The 23,033-nt window shown below is 33.5% G+C and overlaps 2 protein-coding genes across 2 annotated transcripts; one reads left to right on the forward strand and one right to left on the reverse strand.

Moving 5' to 3' along the window:
• Positions 1-306: 306 nt before the first annotated feature.
• Positions 307-3,306, forward strand: HELRODRAFT_166100 (hypothetical protein; the record flags this gene model as incomplete). The annotated part of the gene is made up of 7 exons (XM_009033124.1): positions 307-379; positions 541-702; positions 984-1,168; positions 1,401-1,521; positions 1,742-2,017; positions 2,451-2,564; positions 3,077-3,306. 7 exons carry the CDS (start codon positions 307-309, stop codon positions 3,304-3,306), a joined length of 1,161 nt encoding a protein of 386 aa, XP_009031372.1.
• A 19,027-nt stretch (positions 3,307-22,333) lies between these two features.
• HELRODRAFT_70666 (hypothetical protein) lies at positions 22,334-22,702 on the reverse strand (the record flags this gene model as incomplete). The annotated part of the gene is made up of 1 exon (XM_009032901.1): positions 22,334-22,702. A coding segment is annotated over one exon (369 nt), but the record flags the coding sequence as incomplete, so codon positions are not given.
• Positions 22,703-23,033: the final 331 nt, after the last annotated feature.

Here is a 23,033-nt window from a genome sequence, read left to right on the forward strand (position 1 = left end):
TGTTGTTGTTTGGGGTGTTGTTTTAATTTTTCATAACAGTGTAGTAGTTAGTGATGCTAATGTTATTTGTTGAGACTACTAATCTTTTGTCGTTGGTGGTTGCTGTGTATTTTTCAGTAGCGTTAACTGTTGTTTTTTTCTATTTATTATTTTGGCTTGAGAAAAAACTGACAAAGAAACTAGACTAGCATATTGACAAATTAAAATTTCATTGCTGACGTAACTGTTTTTGTTTACTTTTTCAACATGTCAACACGCTCGATGCTTCCGATCATGATTGTTATATACATCTGTTAATAAACATCCATGAGGAGGTCCACACTGAGATGGTGCTGCTTCTTCTTAATTGCGGATTTCATTAATGGCCTGCAGAAAAAAAGTAAAAACATTCCTGCTATTGAATTCACTTGATGATATAGCGCTAAATTTTATTGCAAACGAAACGACAAAATTAAATCAGAAAATGTTTCAAGTAGCTTTATTTAAATTTTAAAAGATGATTGTATAAAAATTTTATTGTCTAATTCTACAAAAAAATAGGACTTGAGTTATTCCAGAACGTCATTAGCGCGGATATGGTTGGGAAGTGTATGATAGTGAATCAGAATGGGAGCGAGGAGGAACTCAAAAAGACCGAGCTGTTGTTCTCTCCAGTTCTGAGGTGCCAGGGTGATGACGCACTCATCTACGCACTCACTGAATGTTTGTCAGATGATATCATTCAAACAAAAATTTGAAAGATTTTATCAAGCAATTAATTCATTTCTACAAATGTGTGTCAATATTTTGAACTGTTTGTCAATTATTGGGATATTTCAATCATAAAACAAATAATTTGTTTATGATGTAAAAATATTTTTAATGTTGAATTTCAACCGAAAAGGTTAGAAAAAAATTACTGACTGTTGATTCTTCTAAACCTTGGATGAATGTAATAGACTTTTAACCTCTTGACTTTTCTGACAAAATGTATAACTTTCCAGACAACCGAGTCATCGTGACCTACCCAGACGCCAGAAACATGCAGTGGTGCAGTCAGATCAGATTCGTGCACAAAACATTCGGGGACAACTCGCTGACAGTCCAAGTGCAACCAGATCCTGACTTTAAGAACTGCACCGTCCTGCAATCCAACAAAATTAGCCACATTCTTACTACCTGCGTCAGAGTTTCTTTAACGTTACTTCAATGAAAATTATAATGAAATTAAAAAAAATTGAGTTTAGTGTTATTGTATGCATTTTTCATTCATTATTTAGCATTGCCGCGATCAAAATTCGTTAAAAGTTGAAATTAACCTTTTAGACAAACTAGAATACACCGATTATAAACCACAATTTCTGGTTTTTAAATTGGTCTGATATAATTGAAACTATTTTGAAACTAAATGAAACCTTCAGAAAGTAGAGTTGCACCTGCCATGGAATTTCACGAGTTCAGCAGCTCCACCAATTGATCTCTACATCAGCAGTCAACATACAAACTCCGTTCCATTCGCTACAGTCCACCACAAAAATTTCAGTTAGCAACTAATTTTTTCTAAATTATATTTTATTTATTTATAATTTATATTATATATTCATTATGTGAGTTAACGAATCAACAATTCACTTAAAAAAATTTCATATCCTTGTCGCTGTTTGAAAGTACTCAATAGAATTAGAATAAAAATTTTTATGAGCCAACCGTCTGGTGATCACAGAACTATGAAGTAAGTATCTCTAATTGGGTCTGCTTGCAGGACGCGTGCATAACATACGCTTCAACAAGTTGGTGGCCGGGCGAGGCGAGGACATTTCATGTTACGCCGATGGCGATCCACAAGCGACGTACTGGGAAATTTCCGTCATGGGCTTCCATAAATACCTTCACGATCAAAAAACCTTCAAGACAGCTAACAACACCATAACTTTTTTCAAGTATGGAAAGTTTGTTGTGACATGTGAAGCCAGCAACACACTGGATGGAGCAACTTTTACCGCCAATCTAACAAAAGATGTAGGCATTTCACCGAGTGGTTGGTCACTTTTCAAGTTTCTTGCATTTGCCTTATTCAATTGTGTAGTGTCAAATTGCAGATTCTAACGATTAAAACTACTGATCCTCAAAAATAAATAAAAACACCACAAACTAACAAAGCAATTTGTTATGGGCTATATAAGGAAAAACTGCGACACTGATAGATATTCGGGCTGTTGACGAGTCTCCGGTAGGGACGAGACGAATTTCCAGCCTGTCCAAATGAATAATATTTTTTCTTCCTTTCACTGCTTTACTCTTACATTAGTGCAACGCAACAGTAGCAAACGTTATTAATAACGATTCAACATTTTCCGGTTTTTTAAAATTAAAAAATTATTCATTCTTTCTAACAATATTTTCATTCATATGGTTTTAATATTTTTAATTATAATATTTAAATTATAACTATAGTAATTTTTAACAACTAGAATCAATGAGAGTGAGCGGTAAGTTGGGCAAAGTGGGTACAGTGGCCTACATTGTGTTGTCTGTCTTCGTGTTTGCCCTCCTGGTCATCGGTGGGCTAGTGGTCGTAGGCAAAGGTCACTAGCATTATTTCCATAATTTTTCGAGAGTGACTGAAGTTATTTCAATGATTCATTAAGAGTGACTCACTTCATATCTATGTTAGTTAACAAATTTTATAATAAATTTACTCAAAGAGTTGATGAATAAAATCAATCCAGACCTTTGTCAGTCGACAATTTTTATCACATTTTTATACGTAGAGTTGATAAATACATAATGATAGTTGCACTTTTAACGATTGCAAAATATAAATAACATCAGTTGAAACATTTTATACGGAATATTGAGACGTTACAATATGAAAACTACAAGTTAAATTGTAATATCAACGAAAGCAATACTTAAATAATTTTTTCCAAAAGTTTTAAATAAATCTGTCATTATCGTTCATTTCTTATGCTTATTTATTTATTGATGTTATTAAAAAATCAGTTGAGTAGCTCTCATTACCAAGTGTTAACAATGCAAGTTATTATTTCAAGATTGTTTACAATCCCGTCTTTTCACTCCCCTAAATGAAATTCAGTCGTTTTGACGAGAAGAAACGCACTAACAGGAAGTTTACAAATCGACAGAACTTTACAGGCTACCCTGGCAGCACAAGTAGCTTCAAACGAGGAGAACTTGCCCACGGAAGAAGCAAGCCCCTCATCGTCTGAAACTGTAAAATCTCATCCACCTCTTAGTACCAATGGCACAAATTCCTCCATAAATCCAGCTAGTCCTTCTAAAGCACAAAATCCACCAAAGGGTTAAAACTTCCATGTAAATTTAACATTTTTTTCAATAACTATATTATTTTAAAAGAGGTTTGACCCTAACAGAATTTAATTTAAATTTTTACTTTTACTGAGTTTTACTCTTTAAATTTTATATGTAGTTGTATGATTAAGAAGTGTTTTAATTCACTTGAAGGTCTTTCTCCTCACATGAATATATCAATCACAATATTAATTTTGACCATCAATGTTTTATTAAAATAAACTATATCTTGCTCAAAATTTCATAATTTTCATATTTGAATCGATACATATCGATGATTTTTATATGAAAATAATGATCGATTTCTGTATTTATACTGTTAATATATGATTTGGTTTGATTGACTTTGTTGTTGCTGAAATATTTCAATAATTTCATAACAAGAGCCAAAAAAAAGTAATAAGAACAAACAAACATAAAACGACCATTTAATCAATAAACAACAATGTACAGAAGACATTAAAAATGAAGACAACAACAACGACGACGTCTCTACAAACAACACTAACAACAACACCAACAAAATCCATAACAACAGCAACAAAAACACAAACAGAAGCAGCAGAAGCCAGCAACAACATCGCCGTCATCACCATCAATAACACCCACAACAACATCAATGAATGGTAGCCTCAAAAGATTTTTGACCTGTCCTGACCTTTGACCTCCTGGCTAAACACACGCTCACAATTAGTATCGTTGATAGGAACTAAATCGTTTATTGCGTTGTCTGTCTACACTCGTGTTTGTTTGTCAGCGTGACTATGTGTGGTTGTGTGTGCGTGTGTGCGTGTGTGTGCGTGTGTGTGTGTGCGTGTGTGTGTGTGCGTGTGTGTGTGTGTGATGATGAGAAGTACAAAAATAATGTTATTTAAAACAATAACACGGAGAAAAAAAATCTCAAATTAAAAAATGCAGTGCATCTTTCATCTCAAACCATTTCTATTGCTTACGTTATTATGATTTACTGATTGATACTGTAAAGTTTATTGCTAAGATAACTTAAATTCAGTATTTCGAGCGCTATTTTAAGCAGTTTCGACTTAAAAACTTGAGTTAATTAATAAATAGGTTGGTTATAAAACGAACGTTTATCATTTAACTATAGAAGCCGTTCAAGAAAGTGCTTCAAATTGCTACCAAGTAAAAAACAACATGTTAACAGTAACATGTAAAACGTGACAACAAAACAGCACATCTGCAAAAAACAACAACACGGACCACAAAACAACACAACTACAAACGGCGACAACAGCCATTACATCGGAAACGAAAAAAGTCCTATGACCTTCTCGAATGACCTCGAACTCTGCATCTGTTAATTGTGTTCTCCTGCTCACGTGACTCTTTTTATCCAATGCATGACGACGAGTCATGCGAAGATTAATGATCATAATTTGGCAAATCAAATAAAATTATTTCTGCAAGTAGAACTTTCCATTTTTGTGGGATTCATTTATAGCAGAATTTTTAAAATAATTTACGAATTAAAATTGCTAAAAATTAATGAATTTTAACAAACAACATTAAATTTCAACAAGCAACATTGCAAAAATCTTTCCAACTACGCAAAAGTTCTTAGGTCGTGGCAGTAAGTTAGTTCGCCTTTGTGTTTCATAGTTATTGCGTTCTTGCGTGTTTCATAGTTATTAACAGCTAAAATAGATCTACAAATTTTTGAAAAAGTTTTACGAGCAATTAAAATCAAACCGATTTTTGCAGCTGTAAATGTTTGTACGCTCTACATTTCAACCAATTCACGTACCAATGACGAATTAGCGAAACTTCTGCTGTGTGACGGGCCTCAAAATTTTACAAAAGTCGAAATTTCTGTACAACCCAACATAAATTTTTCCAGTAACTTTTAAAAAAAACGTTATTTATATATATATATGTATATACGTAATTGATTAAAAATTTTTAAATTTATTGTCCTAACTTCCTGGCCAATTAGTTTATATCGCCTCCTATTACGTTGGATGAATCATTCAAATTGTCTGTCTTTTGTGGGAGTCTGATAATTGAGTTTTCCATACTTTAACTTCTTTGGTTCACTGACCCATGTGATGTTTTCTTTGATGAGCATCATTATTTTTATTTGTTGTCAAACATTTTGGGGTCGCGGTAGGTTGGTGTTGTATCAAAGGAGGTAGGAGTTGTTTGTGTTGTTGGTGCAGTTGTTGTTGTGCTGTTGTTGCTGTAATGTTGTTGTGCTGTTGTTATTGTTGTGTTGTTGTTATTGGTGCAGTTGTTGTGCCGTTGTTTTTGTGAGATTATTAATGCTGTTGTTGGGTTGATTTTGTTGTTGTTCTTACTGGTGTTGTCATTGTGTTGTTGTTGTTGTGATGTTTTTAGTGTTGACGCAGTCATATAGTTGTGTTGTTGTTAAATGTGGTGTGATGGGTGCTGTTATCGTTGACGCAACTTTATTCAATTGGTGTTGTTAGGTTATTCTTGTTGGTTTGTTATAATTGCGTTTTAATAATTTTACATAATTTCAACACAATACTGCAAAAGGTTTTGTTAACTCGCTTAGTTGTTAACTGGCTACATTGAAAAGTTTCATTTTCGCGACATGCCATTTCTGAATTTTTTTAAATGATAATAAATTAGTAACGATGAACGTATAAACGTATGTAGGTTTTTGTTGTGTGAAACATTGTATTCGTTGTTATGCTGTAGTTAATGTTTGTTTACCATTTCGTTATTGTTTTGTTGTTATTATTGTTGCTGTTATTGTTGTTGTAATTGTGTTAGTAGTAGTAGTAGTAGTAGTAGTAGTAGTAGTAGTAGTAGTAATAGTAGTATAATAGTAGTAGTAGTAGTGATAGTAGTAGTAGTAGGTTGTAGTAGTAGTAGTGGTGGTGGTGGTAGTTGTTGTTTGTTGCTGTTGTTGTTCTTTTGAAGATCGTTGGCTAAATATTTGCAACCCTAGTAACCATGGTAACAGAGAGAAATGTTGTCGGTTGACGAAAAGTAGGAGGTGATGGGGTTTCATGTCGTCGTTGTCAACGCGTTTGATGTAGTTGTTAATGTTATTAATGTTAGTACGTGTGGTTGGTGTGGTTTGTCTGGCTGACGTAGTTGATGTAGTTGATGTAATCGATGTGGTTGATGTGGTCCATTGTCGTTAATGTTTTTGATGCTGTTGTTGTCAGTATTAATGACAACGATGTTTCTGTTGATGTTTGTTGATATATTTATTCTAATAAAAATTTTTATTCTAATGTTATGTCATGTTATTGTTGATGTTTGTTAAACGGGCGTTGTATTCTGCAAAACAACTATAATCTTTAATTGCAATACTAAAATATATAAACGTCAGCTTCACGCTCAACTCATGAAACACATATCCTATGATATGCGAGAATCACCTAGAGAATCATTTGTAACTGCAGAACAGACAATTGCAGAAGCCTTTAACCATTGTGCCACCTCGTTGCATAATGTAATTGTTATACAAATGCAATTGTTGTGTAAATTTAATTCACAAATAAAAAAATATATATATATGCAATTATTCATTTAATGTTCTTTGATATAATTGCGCGGATAAAAATACGGACGTGTATATTAATAAATATCTTGCACAAGCACACACGCACGCACGCACACTATATGCTTATTATTATTATTATTTATTATATATATATATATATATAATGTATGGCAATATGTTTAGTATATATATACATGAATGATTAATTATATGATGAATTAGAATTATGATTTGTCATTGAGTAATTACTATAATTACATTATAATAACTACCTCGTGACTAGGACGATGATGGTGGTGATGATGATGATGATGACGATGATGATGATGATGGTGGTGGTGATGATGACGATAACGATGTTAACGACGATGATGATGATGATGACGACGATGATGGTGGTGGTGACAATAGTGATGATGATGATAATGATTGCGATAATTATGATTATAATTATGACCATGATAATAATAATAAAGATGTCAAAGATGTTGATGATGAATAAATACTAAGACGCCAGCACTGCAAATAAACATAACGAAGGTTAAATAAGGGTTGAGCCATGATGATAATAATAATAAGAATAATAATAATAATAATAATAATAGTAGTAGTAGTAGTAGTAGTAGTAGTAGTAGTAGTAGTAGTAGCAGTAGTAGTAGAAGTAGAAGTTGTAGTATTATCTTTTTGATTTTTTCTTTTTGATGATGATATAGATAACGACGAAGTTGATGATAATGATGACGACGATCCTGATAACGATGACGACGATCATGATAACGATGATGACGATCATGATATCGGTGGCGACTATTTAGAGGTTGTGTTGGAAAAGTGGCTGTCGCGATCCAGAGATGCAGTAAATCCCAGCAAGCAAGTAAGTAAGCAAGTGGGACTACCACTCGTAACAAACGACGTTATGTCGTGACGCTACCTACATTCAACAAATCGTCTCATAGGCGGTACACATCAAATAGTTTCGTTTGTTCGTGTCGAAAACTGTTTTCTTTTTTTATTCTCTCTCTCTCTCTCTCTCTCTCTCTCTCTCTCTCTCTCTCTCTATCGTTCTCTTTCTCTCTCTTTTTCTCTCTCTCCCTCTCTCTTCCTTTTCCTCTTTCTCAACATTTTCTATTTTAGGTTTTTATATTTTTTAATCGTTATTTAATTAAACAAATAACAGTTGTATAATAACAGTTTTTAGATTATCAAATGTTCAATTGTTCCTTCGTTTGTTCGTTTGCTCGTTCAACCATCCGTTTGTTAACTTGTTCGTTTGTTCGTTACGTTATTAGTTAACTCGTTCGTCGCACACAACGTTCATGCTCGCTTCGGTTAGTTGGTTATTGAGCAATGAATCAAGTTTTTTTTTCATTTCGATCGAGTTCAGTCAATTATCTAAAGTTTATTGGCAATCTTAAAATTTTATTTTATGGCATGGTATTAAATGGAAAATTTAAATTGTAAACGTTAAATTTATTTGTTTTTGTTTTTACATTTATGAACATACATACATATTTGTTTTTGCAACTATGAACATGTGTGTGTGTGTGTAATGTGTGTGCGTGATGTGTGTGTATGTGTGTACATTGTTATTATATTATTTATCATTGTTATCGTTGCAGTTGTCTTTACTGTTGTTGTTGATGTTGTTGTTGTCAATGTTGCTGTCAATGATGTTGTTGCTGTTGTGTTGGGAAAAAAAATTTGTCACATAATTCATCACAAACTGATTACCAGCGAAGCGCGTGGAGCTTGCCAATCAATAATTCGTAAACTCACTGGCAATTAGTGCAAGTGCCAAAAACTGGATTGGATAATTAGAGGTTGAGTCGGATTGAATGACAACCGCTAGAAATTTCTCCCTCGCACGTTCTTCACGCACGCGTGAGCAAACACGCACATTAACAAGTGTACGGATGTGATTTTGCACATCGTTGCATCACTTTAAAAAGTATATGCCATTCAAACATACACGTACATACACAGACGTACACACACACACAAACAAATACATAGACACGCATAAACCTTAAAATAGTTCCCCACCCACACACATATACACACCCACACACATGCATGTACAAAATACTTAAAACTAGAAATCTTATTGAAAGTTTTTTCGAATGATGTATTTTTGGAAAAACGCAGTTGCTAAAACACAATATCAGTTCAACAACAACACAGCAACAACAGTAGCAACAACAGCAACATAAATTTTTACGCCAACTCCATCATAAATGATATACGATTTTGAACGTCACTGGAAGACAATCCATCCAATCAAAGACATCTAGAACATTGTAAGAACGTTGACAGAATGATATCAATGAAGTCACTCATTTTTATAAAAAAATCAACAACATCAATTACAACAACCACGACAAAGAACACAGCATTACAACAAACACATACCACTCAACACATACAAACATTAAACAATAAATCCTACAACAAAAATATTTCTCATTCCAACACGACATGAAACACCGTCAAAATTCAACTTAAAATCATCGATAAATGAAAAATGCCAAGTTTAGTGGTATAGGACAGGGGTGGGCAAACTACGGCCCGCGGGCCACATGCGGCCCGCAAAGCCATTTTATGTGGCCAGCCCGCGTGACCTTGCTCGCTTAATAAAAGGTCGTCAACCAGACATTATGACCAAAAAAAGGAGCCACAAATCTTAAAAAATTCTCCCCGGGTCGAAAAAATTTGCTATTTAAGTACATATGCGGCCCTTCAAAAATAAAATTGTTCTCAATGCGGCCCTCAGCAAAAAGTTTGCTCACTCCTGGTGTAGAAGACAATAGCAATAGCAGTTAACATCGATCGGATTTATTTGTAATGATAATTTTCAACAATTCTCATTATTGTCATCATTAAATACGCTAATAATAATAATAATAACAACAACAACAACAATAATAATACAACTAATAATGAAAATAATTATAATAATAAAATGATAAAGTTAATGGATTGGTTGCTTATATGGAAAAATAACCTATAAAAACTCGCCTGTATGTAGAAGACTACATAAACTTTATCATGAATAATAATAATAATAACTATAATGATAATGAAGTATAGAAGATCTCAGAGAAGGGCAATCACTTCAAAGGTAACATGATAGATTCGTTCATTCGATTAACACTTCACTTTTGTCGTTTGTATGTTTGCACGTGCTTGTGTGTTTGTATGTTTGTCTATGTTTTGATATTGTATGTATGTATGTAAGTAGGAATGTTTGTGTTATTGGTGAATTTGTCCACTTGTATGTTTGTCTCTGTTTGTATGCTGTGTTCTATATGTTTTTTTATATTGTACGATCGTATGTATGTTTGTTTTGTTTGTGAATTTGTCTATGTGTATGTTTGTCTTTGTGTGTATGCTTTATGTTTTTTACATTGTATGTATATGTATGTTTTGTTTGTGGATTTGTCTACTCGTATGATTGCATGCTGCATGGTGTATGTTTTATATATTGTATGTAATGTATGTTTGCTTGTTTTGTTGGTGTTGTTTGTGAATTTGTCTACTTGTATGTTTGTCTCTGTTTGTATGGTGTATGTTTTTAATATTGTATGTATGTATGTGTTTTTTGTTTTGTTTGGAAATTTGTCTACTTGTATGCATGTCTCTGTTTGTACGCTGTATGTATGTTTAGTATGTTTTTAGATGTTTGTACTTTTGTATGTTTTCATGTGTTTGTATGATTGTGTACTTGTTAATATGTTTATCGTGTTCGCATGTTTGTTTGCCGTTCGTATGATCGTATGTGTGTCAAATACTAGATGTTTGTTAATATTTTTGTGTTTGTATTTTCTTAATTGTTATAATAATAATAATATGAAGACATTGTATTGTTGATTAAGCGTTATAAAATATACTCTAAGTATATGCGTGTCTTTTTATTTGTTAGTTTTTTCAATTAGGCAACTATTCAGCCAAGTTTATCATGTTCGTAAATATGTTATTGCAACTGTTTGTTTGTTTGTTTGTCTGTCTGTTTGTTTGTTTGTTTAATTGTTTGGTTGTTTGTTTGTTTGTTTGAATGATTGAGTCCTTGTGCATTTACATTATGATTGAATGTTTTGCCGCGTGTATATTCATAATTGTATGTAAATATTTGTATGTGGATGGAGAGGATGTTTATGTGGTTTTATGTGACTGTTTGTAGATTTATGTGTCTCTTGCGTGCCAGTGTGAATGTGTGTAGGTAGGTGAATTCGTCTTGTGGTTGCGTTTCTGTCTATTGGATGCCAGTGTTATGGTCTTTATTTATATACTGGATGTTTTATAATAAATTTTGTTGAATTGTTTTATTTAGAAATATACATGCCAAACTATACCAAACCATGATTGAATCCAAATAAAGACATCGTCAATTTTTAAATTTTTTTAAGATTGAAAAGATTATTTAAAAATTTGAAATAAAAAACCGAAATAATTTTAATAATTTGAAATTTAAAAGTAAAAAACTATCCAAAATGGAAAAATTAAAAAAAAAGCTGAATCAACATGAAAGAAAAATCTGTCATAACTCTTTCAACTACTTCCCTTGCGTCTCTTGTCCAGCCGTCTGTCAGCTGTCTGTGATGTGTGGTGATGTGTGGTTATGTGTGGTTATGTGTGGTAACGTGTGGCGATGTGTGGCGAAGATGACAGATTGCAATTTTATGAGGCGAGTAATTGAATTTGACCACTCGTAATAAGCTGCGCTGGGGTGAAAAGTACATCATTCAAAAATATATTTTCTATTGTATGTGTATATATATGTGTAAATATATATATATATATATATTATAATTATAATTTTTTCAATTAATTAAATAACTAAATAATTCATTCATCTATTCTTTCATTCATTCATCTATTCGTTCATTAATTCATTCATTCATCTATTCAGTCATTTATTCACTTATTCAATAAATCGTATATAAATATTTTCATATTAAGTAGGTTGCTATGCTCATTATTATCTTCCTTTATTAATTAATTAATTCATTCATTTATTTTATTGTTAAAGTGTTTGTCATTAATTTATATTTTAAAATGAAGTATTTTATATAAAAAATGTTTGTTAAATTAAAAGCAAATTTGATAAAAACAATGATTTTTTGCAGAGAACTTTCTGTCTTCCGTTTAACAACCTAACGAAGTAAGGTTATTGAATTTTACGCAGTTTATTTCACACTAGGGAAGTGGATGTGATGTCATTTATTATGTGCATTGGTCTTCTATGTAACGTAGTCAATAAAATTTCGTTTCCTCAGACTCAATTGTGTGAATGATGCGATTGTGAGCCATCCAGTGCGGAAAAACGTTTTCAATCGGAAACTTTCTAACGAGTGATTCAATGGAACTGTATTGCAATGAAACGAGTGGTTGTCTCCTAGACACGACTCAGCAGCAGCGTGTTATCTCGTGATTAAGTTTCGTGGAAGTGGAAGTCCATCTTTTAATAACACTTGCGTCGGCAGTTGTCTGGTTATTTCGTCTGTGTGCTGAAGTGTCTCCAAAGAGTTTTTGTGAGGTGGTCTGATTGTTGTTCAAATATTTTCTACTGAATCTATTAGAAATAAAGTGTTATTTTGTTTTTATTTATTTTTTAACAATGTTTTGTAAATATAACATTGTTCAGCAAGATGAATATTGCAGGTCAGCATGTATAAAAGTCAAATTCGATTTGAATTAATGAAAATATAATTGAAAAAATCTACTGATTACCATTCAAATTTGAATTTATTGATCTGTAACCCAGTGAACAACTAACAACGCCACTTTTCAACAATGACCCAAGTGAAAGTTGTGGCAGACTTACAAAACATAAGTACCCTACACAATTTTATCTTGAAAAAATAGCTGGCTGTTTTGACAATAAAAACAAAATCACATTCCTAATTTTTTATATTAACGACGCTGTAATAAATGAAAACAACTGATTTTTCTGGCAAATTTGGTCGAATTTAGGACCCAAACTTGCTTACATTGTTGCGCGAGAAGTCTGTAAACTTTTACGATGGAGCAAATGCATTGAAGTCTTGCTTGTGGATTAACATTTTTCATTCGATTTTCAGATACGAAAAAATTAATACACATCAATGAATAAAAATTAGAGAAAGTTAGTTTAACGCGTCTTCACTATGCATTGTGTCAGATGTGTGTGTAATAGAGTTATTCAATTGAAGATCTATTTGGTTTGAAGAGCTTGTTTGCCTTTAAGCAATTTCATCAGGAACTGACGTGCGTCTCACAATCTATGTGCTGTACAATTTTGGTAAGGAGTGCTGCTGAAGTGCGTGCGTAAGTTTTGATGAGGTTCGTAACTGTTTCTGCTTGTTCAGGCATCTGAACTTCATTCTCGAATAGCAAATGTATTATATATTTCAACGTTTGTAAACAACTAAAAAAGTATCGGTTTAGAATAATAACATATAAATAATTATATATATTTTTTATTTAAATATTTGTTTATCTATTTTTATATTAGTATACTGGCAGACATACATGTAGGCACATACATACACACACATACACACGCATACATTTGTGTTTGAGCAAAGCAAGGAGAGCACATAGTAGCAATCTTCCTCAACGCGCACACATCATTCCTGCCTCCTAATCCATGTTCTTAATTAAAATAAGGAACAATATAATTCATTTTCATTATTTTTCAATTCATCTTTATATCTAGTTAAACATTCGTCCGTCCATCCATCCATCCATCCATCCGTCCGTCCATCCATCCATCCATCCATCCATCCATCCATCCATCCATCCATCCATCCATCCATCCATCCATCCATCCATCCATTGATTTATTTTTACCTATTCATTTATCTATGCATATATACATTCATCTCTCCATCTATCCAACTCAACATCTATCCATCTATCTATAGAACTAACCTTCTATTCATTCATCTATCCATCCATTCATCAATTCATTCACCCATCTCTCCACCCATCCTCATAATTCAAATGAGTAGACCACACATAATCCATTATTAATCCAATCTATCCATCCAACCAACTCAAATATATGCACCGCTTTATTTTTGTCCCATCACAAGCGGTTCGTACGCATGTGCACAAACACAAACATGTGTGTGTGTGTGTGTGTGTGTATGTGTGTGTGTGTTTGTGTGTTTTCTGTTTGAGAGCGTCAGTATGTTCGTTTTAAGTGTTCATGTGTGTATGAATCTGCTAATTTAATATATTACGTAGGTTTAAAAAACATAATGCGTGTTTGATGGGTTAGTAAGAACTAAATCTTGGCATAAAATATTATACAAAATAAGTACCTATTATAAATAAATAAATAAATTAATTAATTAATTTAATGATTAATCAATGAATCGATAGATCAATGTTTTTTTAAATGCCATAAGCAAACACTGACAACTATGTATGCTCACGAATTCCAAACATACTTCATTTTTGTTTGTTGCCTAAATTTATTGAGTTATGAAATGGTCAACTGTCAAATTATACGTAAATAAAAAAAATTTATTAAATAATATTCGATCTAAGATGAAATCTTCATGATTATAACATTTAAGAATTAAAGCTTCATCTAAATTTTTTATAAAGACATTTTCTTCTTTCAGACGAATGAAAGTCTCATTAAAAAAAAAAATCTATAATTATTTGAAATAAAAAGAAACACGTAGATGGAACAACTCGGCCAATATTTTATTGTAAAAGTCCCTATTGACTCTATGTACAAATGAATGAGTATCAAGTACATGATATACATCATGATACATGTGGAGTAGATACATATTTTTCAGATGATATCTCAACACGTGGTACGTGAATTATCTCAAATGGCTTTCAAATCCAATGGTTTCAACAGACATGTTCTATTGTATATTGTCAGTTTCTGGATTAATAGTCTCTTCCATTGTACAGTACATGTAAATAGCTAATGTATATATTTATATATGAATACATGTTTGTTGTATATATATATATATATATATATATATATATACAATAATTTATGTAATGATACATGTGAATAACAACTCACACACTTATACACACATACATACAGACATACATAAACACACACTCATATATACATAACATACATCTTGATCATATACCTAGATTCATAACTGAATATATACATATATTTGCTATTAGCATATATAACAATATATAACACAACAATATGTGAATACGTACGTTCATATACGAACGTTTATAATAATTATAATATATATATATATATATATATATATACAACAATTACTATATATATATTTATATATATATATATAGTATGTAAATACTGTAGAGAAGTTAATCTTATTCTATGGTCCTGTTATTGAGTTGTTTCATCCTTAATCCTGGATTACTGATGGTGCTGGATGGCTGGATGGATGGCTGGATGGATGGATGGATGGATGGCTGGATGGCTGGATGGCTGGATGGATGGATGGATGGATGGATGGATGGATGGATGGATGGATGGATGGATGGATGGATGGATGGATGGATGGATGGATGGATGGATGGATGGATGGATGGATGGATGGATGGATGGATGGATGGATGGATGGATGGATGGATGGATGGATGGATGGATGGATGGATGGATGGATGGATGGATGGATGGATAGATGGACGAACGAACGAACGAACGGACGGACGGATACGACGAGAGCATCAGTGATTAAATGAGTGTGTAAATGAATGAAAGATATTGGATCAAATGTTTAAGTAAATGAATGAATGAACGAACGAACGGACGAACGAACGAATGAATGAATGAACGAATGAATGCAATAAAATGAACAGTTATTGAATGACTGAACAGAAATTAAAAAAATTGATTAATCAATTCTTTTATTTGACTGAAGATTTTATATATAAATCGAATTCAAACTCAAAAACATGGAGAACCGGGGTATCGATCCCCGTACCTCTCGCATGCTAAGCGAGCGCTCTACCATCTGAGCTAGTTCCCCGACATGCAAGTCAGTAGCACTAGTATAGCAGGATTGATAAGAATTTGAAAAGGTAAGTGAAGATTGGTACTTCAAACTATTTTATAGCTTGAACCATATAGATATATAGATCGTTCTTTTAGCCCAAACATGTAGTAGTTGTATTGAAAGTGTACGTACATGTGTATGTAATGTGTGTGTGATGTATAGGTGTGTGTGTGCGTGTGTGTGTGTGTGTGTGCGCGCGCGCATGTGTGGTGTAATTACCCAGGCGTACGACTTGTATTAACATGAATTGTTTTGCCAAACGATTTAATCAACAATGATTTGAACATCATCAAAAAAGTTTCGTTCGCAATTTTCATTCGACAACCCACGCCATTCGTCCCATCACCATTCTCAATATTTGCTCTCTTATAAGAGGACTACAGGGGAACAAATCAATGCTGATGCAAGCAATGCAACTGCACATCTAACCATTGTCTGTCATCTATTTTCGAAATGTTTTATTTACCATCTGAAGCTTTATGGATTTGTCTTCAATATTATCGCTTCATTTTACCGTTACGTAGAAATTTTTTTATAACAAAGAAATAATTGATTTGATATTTCGTAAATTTAAATGTAAAAATCTGAGAAGTGTCAAAGAAGTGAGTGATCAGTGCTGAATAGAGATGATTTTTAATAATAATTATGTCAGCAAGAAACACATGCACACACGCGTTGCATAATGTTGCATAACGCCGTAGACCGTTGCATTCTGTTGCCGTATCTTTTTCAACATTTGACATTTTGTTGCGCAACTTTCTGCAACATTCTTACAACGGAGGGGCGGACACGCGATACGTGAGTCACGTGAACTAAAATAGTGACGTCACTCGCCATTGGTTACGTAACGAGAGGGTAATGTAATAAAAATAAAATTATGGAAGCGTGAATTTGATGAAAAAATAAAACCATGAAATTGCAAAAAAATTCTTCCAACAGATTCGCAGTTGGTTTTGCATAAAATTCAAATATATTTAAATATTTAAGAGTATAAACATCAACAAAAAAAAGTAAATAAAAAACTATACTGAAAGAAAATAATGGCAACCACAAGCGGTTTCATTTGCTGTTATCAGTAATACAATCAAATCACAAATTTAAAAACAACCAATCAAATCGCAAATCTAAAATACCAACTACACATATATAATTAATTATATATACTTCATTTATTAATATGACATAGTAGTTTTATCTATCTAGTCTTATATAAAAATTGTTCAGATACATATTTCATTTATATATATATATTATAACATTTTTATGAAGTTATTTATACTGGTCCGAAGATTTAAAGGTTGTTTACTAACGTTTGTTTGCCTGTGCTAAAATAAGGAAACATGTTACTGAATTCTTAGAGCCTATTACGAGACAGCGTTGCAATTTATTTAAAAAATTATTGCCATTTTTGACGAAAAAAAGCACCTTTAGAATAGTTATAATAATAGTAACTCTGATGAGAATGATGATGTTGGTAATTCATTTATTCATTAAAAAGGAGTGGAGAACCGGGGTATCGATCCCCGTACCTCTCACATGCTAAGCGAGCGCTCTACCATCTGAGCTAGTTCCCCGTCTGTAAAAATGCCTATTATTAACAATGGAATGGAAGGTGTTATGCGTTTTAAATGACTCGAATATAAATATGCAATCTTATTAACCTAAGTAGGGGATTGTGAATACTTTTTTAAAAATATTTAGGACGAAGTTTTTTACTTAATAAAATAACATTTTTTAACTCATATAACATCATCGTCATCGTCATCAACTTTAATGTCATCATCGGTTTGTCATCATCATCATCATTATCCTCATCATCATTATCCTCATCGTCGTCGTCGTCATCATCATCATCATCATCATTTTGTCGTAATCGTTACCGCCATTATCATTCCCAATATGTCATCATGAATATTATGAGATGATCATTTTATTTTAGAATGGGTGGGAATGAAGAGTTGCGTCACATCTATTATTAATATAGAAACATTTGCACAATAATTTTTTTGTTTCAAAACATTTCGTCACGTATTATGCGATATGATGAAATTTGATGATGATGATCATAATGATGATGATGATGATGATGATGATGATGAAGAGAAGAGGAAGAAGAAGAAGAAGAAGAAGAAGAAGAAGAAGAAGAAGAAGAAGAAGATGGTGATGATGATGATGATGATGATGATGATGATGATGATGATGATGATGTTGACAAGGATGATGTTGACCATGACAGTGATAATGATGATGATGATGATGACGATGATGATGGTGATGATGTTGACGATGATGATGATGACAATAAACCGATCACCACGATGATGATAGAAAAAAAATTCTAATTAGGTGATGATGATGTATATATGCGAAAGTTGATAATGATGGTCATTAGGACGACGACGATGATGATGACGATGACTGCACTCCTAATAGCATTAATGACGAGTGTGACGTCACGCCAACATTTCCTCAACACATGCATGCCTCCGTGACGTCAGCACCATCAACTTCCGCTCTGGGAATGTGCGTGAAATGTCAAATTGATGAGGACTTAATGTAAACAGATGCCCTTATAATATGATTGTTAGTGTGTTTATGTCTCTTTGTGTGTATGTCTCTTTGTGTGTATGTCTCTTTGTGTGTATGTGTCTTTGTGCGTATTTGTGTCTGTGTGTTTGTATGCATGTATGTTTGTGTATTCTCGTACGTTTGTTTGTCTGCGTGATTTGAAAGATGATACGTGGTTTCCTTAAAAGACTTCCAGTCAAAATGCTCAAATCTGCTCTAACATTTGAATCTATGATATTACATTAACAACAAAATCACCGACATCAACAATACCGTCAACAATGACGTCACCCTCAGCAACAAATACATCAAAAACACATTCAACAACAACAATAGCAGCTCGACAACAGCAACAACAACAATAGCAACATATTTAACAAAACAATAACAACAACAACATCATCAACAGTAACAACACATTCAACAACAACGATAACAACTCTCAACAACAATAGCAGCTCGACAACAGCAACAACAACAATAATAACAACACATTCAACAACAACAATAGCAACACATTCAAAAACAACAACTGAAAAAGCGGTTCTGGATACGAAGACGTGTGCTTAACTGCAAAGTAAACAATCATTTGTTTTGGTTATTCTTATTGTTATGGTTATTGTTGTTTTTATTGTTATTGCCTCTTAAGTAAATAGTGTCTAAATGGCGTTCGATATTCAAGTGCGGATGGACGTGAAAAATTAACACAGGAGACCTTTGCATGCTGGCATTCAAACAGTCATACACACACACACACACACACACACACACACACACACACACACACACACACACACACATACACATACGCATACAAACATGAACATTCAAACATACGTTTACACCCACATACAAACACATAAAATCACACACATACACACAAATAAACATAAATATACGGGCATAAACATACAAACAGATGCATACATCATATACATATACATACACATAAAAATAAACAAACATAATAGCACTCACAGTCAGATAAATGTTCAAGCAGACACATAAAACACACATAAAACACACGTAAATTCATAACAATTGCAAGCTTACATTCGCGCACAATACACGTACATTCACGTACACGTTCTTACACATACAAACACACAGACACGCAAACATCTATACTCCTAAGCACACATAAACTAAAACGCATCTATACGCTTCTCTAGTGTATCTACGCATATATCAACACTCACACGCACGCACACATACATGCACAGCACACATACATGCACGCATACATGCACACATACATACACACATACATACACACTATGCAAAAATGTGTACACAACTTTCTGGGCTTACATGTGAGTGAAGCTTGCTTGGATTTTTTGACACGCTGAACAATGAAGGAGTGAACAACAAAACAAACTGGACAGGAGGAACACAATGAAAATTGGACCGAGAGAAGGAATACGATAATGATGATGATGATATTTGTGGTGATGATGACGATGAGGATGATGATGATATTTGTGGTGGTGATGATGATATTTGTGGTGATGATGATGATGATGATATTTATGGTGATGGTGATGCTGATGATATTTGTGGTGATGATGATGATGATATTTGTGGTGGTGATGATGATGATATTTGTGGTGATGATGATGATGATGGTGATGATGATGATGATGTTATTTGTGGTGGTTATGATGAAGATGGTGATGATGATAGTGATGATATTTGTGATGATGGTGATGATTTTTAAAACTTTAATTTTTTTAATTTAAAAAACAAACAAGGAAACATTGTCAGGTATTTGAAATAGTTTATTCCTTCATTTAAGTAACAGAGCCATGAGTAAATGATCACATATTTGTTCACAAGCATTCCAAAACCCCAACAACTCGACAAAGGAAAATCATTATATATAACTAACATCCAATGCAAATCTATCTCATATAAATTGTATAAATTGATGAAGGATCACACTTACACACACACACACACACACACACACACACACACACACACACACACACACATATATATATATATATATATATATATACAGTAAATATTTCCACACACACTCACACAACACACACACACACACATACACACACACACCAACTCATGTTAATATATACACGCACATACTAACTCAATGACATGACTGACTAGTGGTGAATGAGCAATGAATGGTGCATGCAACACAACACATGTTGCATTATAAATCTCACTTGGTTATATCAAATGAACGTTGAAAATTTGGGATTATTTTATAAAAAAAAACCAACAATTTGTTTTCTGGAAATTTCAATAGTCGGAATGATATTTAGCGGAATTAAAGAAGAACAGTGAATAAATAAAATTTATATATGTGTATATGTGTGCATGTGTTTGTTTGTGTGTACGTACATCTGTTTGTGTGTGTGTGTGTTTGTGTAGGCTATGTATATAACATATAAGTTCACTTGACACAATTATTATAAAATACACACATTCTCTTGATTTCGTTTATAAAGCATGAATGACGATAGAAGGCATGCGGATCATAAGGTAAGAACGGTGTTATTCATAGAAGAGGCACTAAACATTCAGATATATTTTTTTTATAAAATGTCTTCATTGAAATATAATGACAAAAATTTGATATAAACAATTACAAAGTGATGGTTTAAATTTTAAGCAATTTTGCATAGAACTTATTTTCACATTTGTATCGACACGAATGTACAACACTCAAGGTAGTTTTGTATGTATCATATATGTGTACAGATTTTAATTTTCTATCACCAATCCCATATATAAATGTTTTTGGTTTCAACAAGCAGTTTGAAAAAAAATCTGTAAATAAATAATGAACAATAGAATAGTTTCATAGAGTGAAATTATTGTAATGGTCAACTTTGGAGTTATCGTTGCAAATTGTTGTTGGACTAGTGAACGAAACGTTGTTTGATTTTATGTTGTTGTTGTTGTTGGCGGTGATGGTGGTAGAAGTGCTTTTAACGTTGCTGTTGCTCCAGACAGGTCGATATTTCATCACATGACGTACTGCGTCATAATTTTCAAGGTCATCTAAGATAAGGTCAATTCCAGAGTCGTTCATTGGAGATGATAGCGATGAACTGAGCGATGATGTTGACGACGGAGTAATGGATTGGGGCGTTGTATGTTGCTGCTGCTGTCGAAGTTGTGGTTGTTTCGGATGTTGTTGTTGTGTCTGTTGTTGTTGCGGCTGGTATAATTGTTGTTGGTGTTGTGCTGACTGGTAATGTTGTGACGGTGATGTTGAAGAGAATGTTGGAGGCGAGTAGGGCATTGGAATTAATGGCTGTTGTTGATGCTGGTTTAGTTGGTTTAGTTGGTGGCTGAGTGTGTTTTGTTGTCGAAAATGCCGACTGTGGTTTATATTTTGTTGCATGTTGTACGGATAATAATTTGGAGATATGGGGTTTGTGTCGTCTTCTATCAGTGTGTGATTGTTGTTGGCATAATCAACATTGTTGAGATTTGTGTTTGAAACTTCTTCATGGTAGGAGCTGTAAATTTCTTTGTTTGTCTTAAGCGTTTTTGAATGGATGGACGGTAGATGACACGTGCGATTGGATTCAGAATCGTGACCCTGCTTGGAAACGAGTGGAGATAATGCTTTTTCAACTATTAAGTGCTGCTGACTGTAGCTACTGTTGTTGTTGTATAAGTGATTTTGCACATTTGGAGAGGTGTAACCGAACTGTTGGTGAAAATATTGATGAACAGGCGAGAGCATGCTTTGACTGTTGTCTTCGTTGACGAGAAAGTTGTTGTTGATGTTGTTGTTGATGTTGTTGATGCTGTTGCTCTTGCAGACGTTGTAACAGTCCTTGTTGTTGTTATTTTCAACGTTGTTGTCGATCAAGTAATCTTCAGCGGCGTCATTTTTAACGATTTGTTTAAAGTTGAAGCCACTCATCATCATCATCTGATCTGGAGATATGATTGGTTGATGGGCATGGAATGGAAACTGAGAAGGAATGGCAGGTGGAAAAAACCCAGCCTCCGTCATCAGTGCACGTGGATTAATTTGCAAACTTCCAGCTACTAAATTGACAGTATTTTGTGAGAGACCACTAGAGAGGGCCTTCGCGAATTGCAAGGGGGCCGGTCGTTCCCCTCGTTTCAAAACGTCAGCCAGAGCTCCGATGTAGTTGCGAGCCAATCGTAGAGTTTCAATTTTGGAAAGCTTCTGTGTTTTTGAGTAGCAAGGCACATGTTTTCTAAGGCGATCCAGCGCGTCATTTAACCCGTGCATTCTGTTTCGTTCGCGCGCATTCGCCTTAATTCGGCGAGCGCGCAATTTAGCTGCCCTCGCTTTTGTCATCCGTTTCTTTTTTGGTCCTCTTTTCTTCGGGGCGTCTGGATCAACTGGTACTTCCGGTTCCAAATATTCATCTTCTTCCTCTTCTTCCTGCTCATCATCATCGTCATCATCAAACATTACATCATTTCCGCATTCGGAAATGGAGTATTCAGATTTGTCGCTTGTTTCGTTGAATTGTTTCGCTTCCAAATTGTTCATTGTTGCGTTGTTTTTGTTGTTTGAATGTTTAACACCTTTTTTGTTGTTGTTTGTAGAATTGTTATTACTTGCTTGTTGTTTGCTGGTTCGATTCTTTTCAACACCTTGCTGTATTGGAATAAAAATAAGCAAA

The sequence above is a fragment of the Helobdella robusta genome (assembly GCF_000326865.2).
Source record: "Helobdella robusta unplaced genomic scaffold HELROscaffold_9, whole genome shotgun sequence".
Lineage (NCBI taxonomy): Eukaryota > Metazoa > Annelida > Clitellata > Rhynchobdellida > Glossiphoniidae > Helobdella > Helobdella robusta.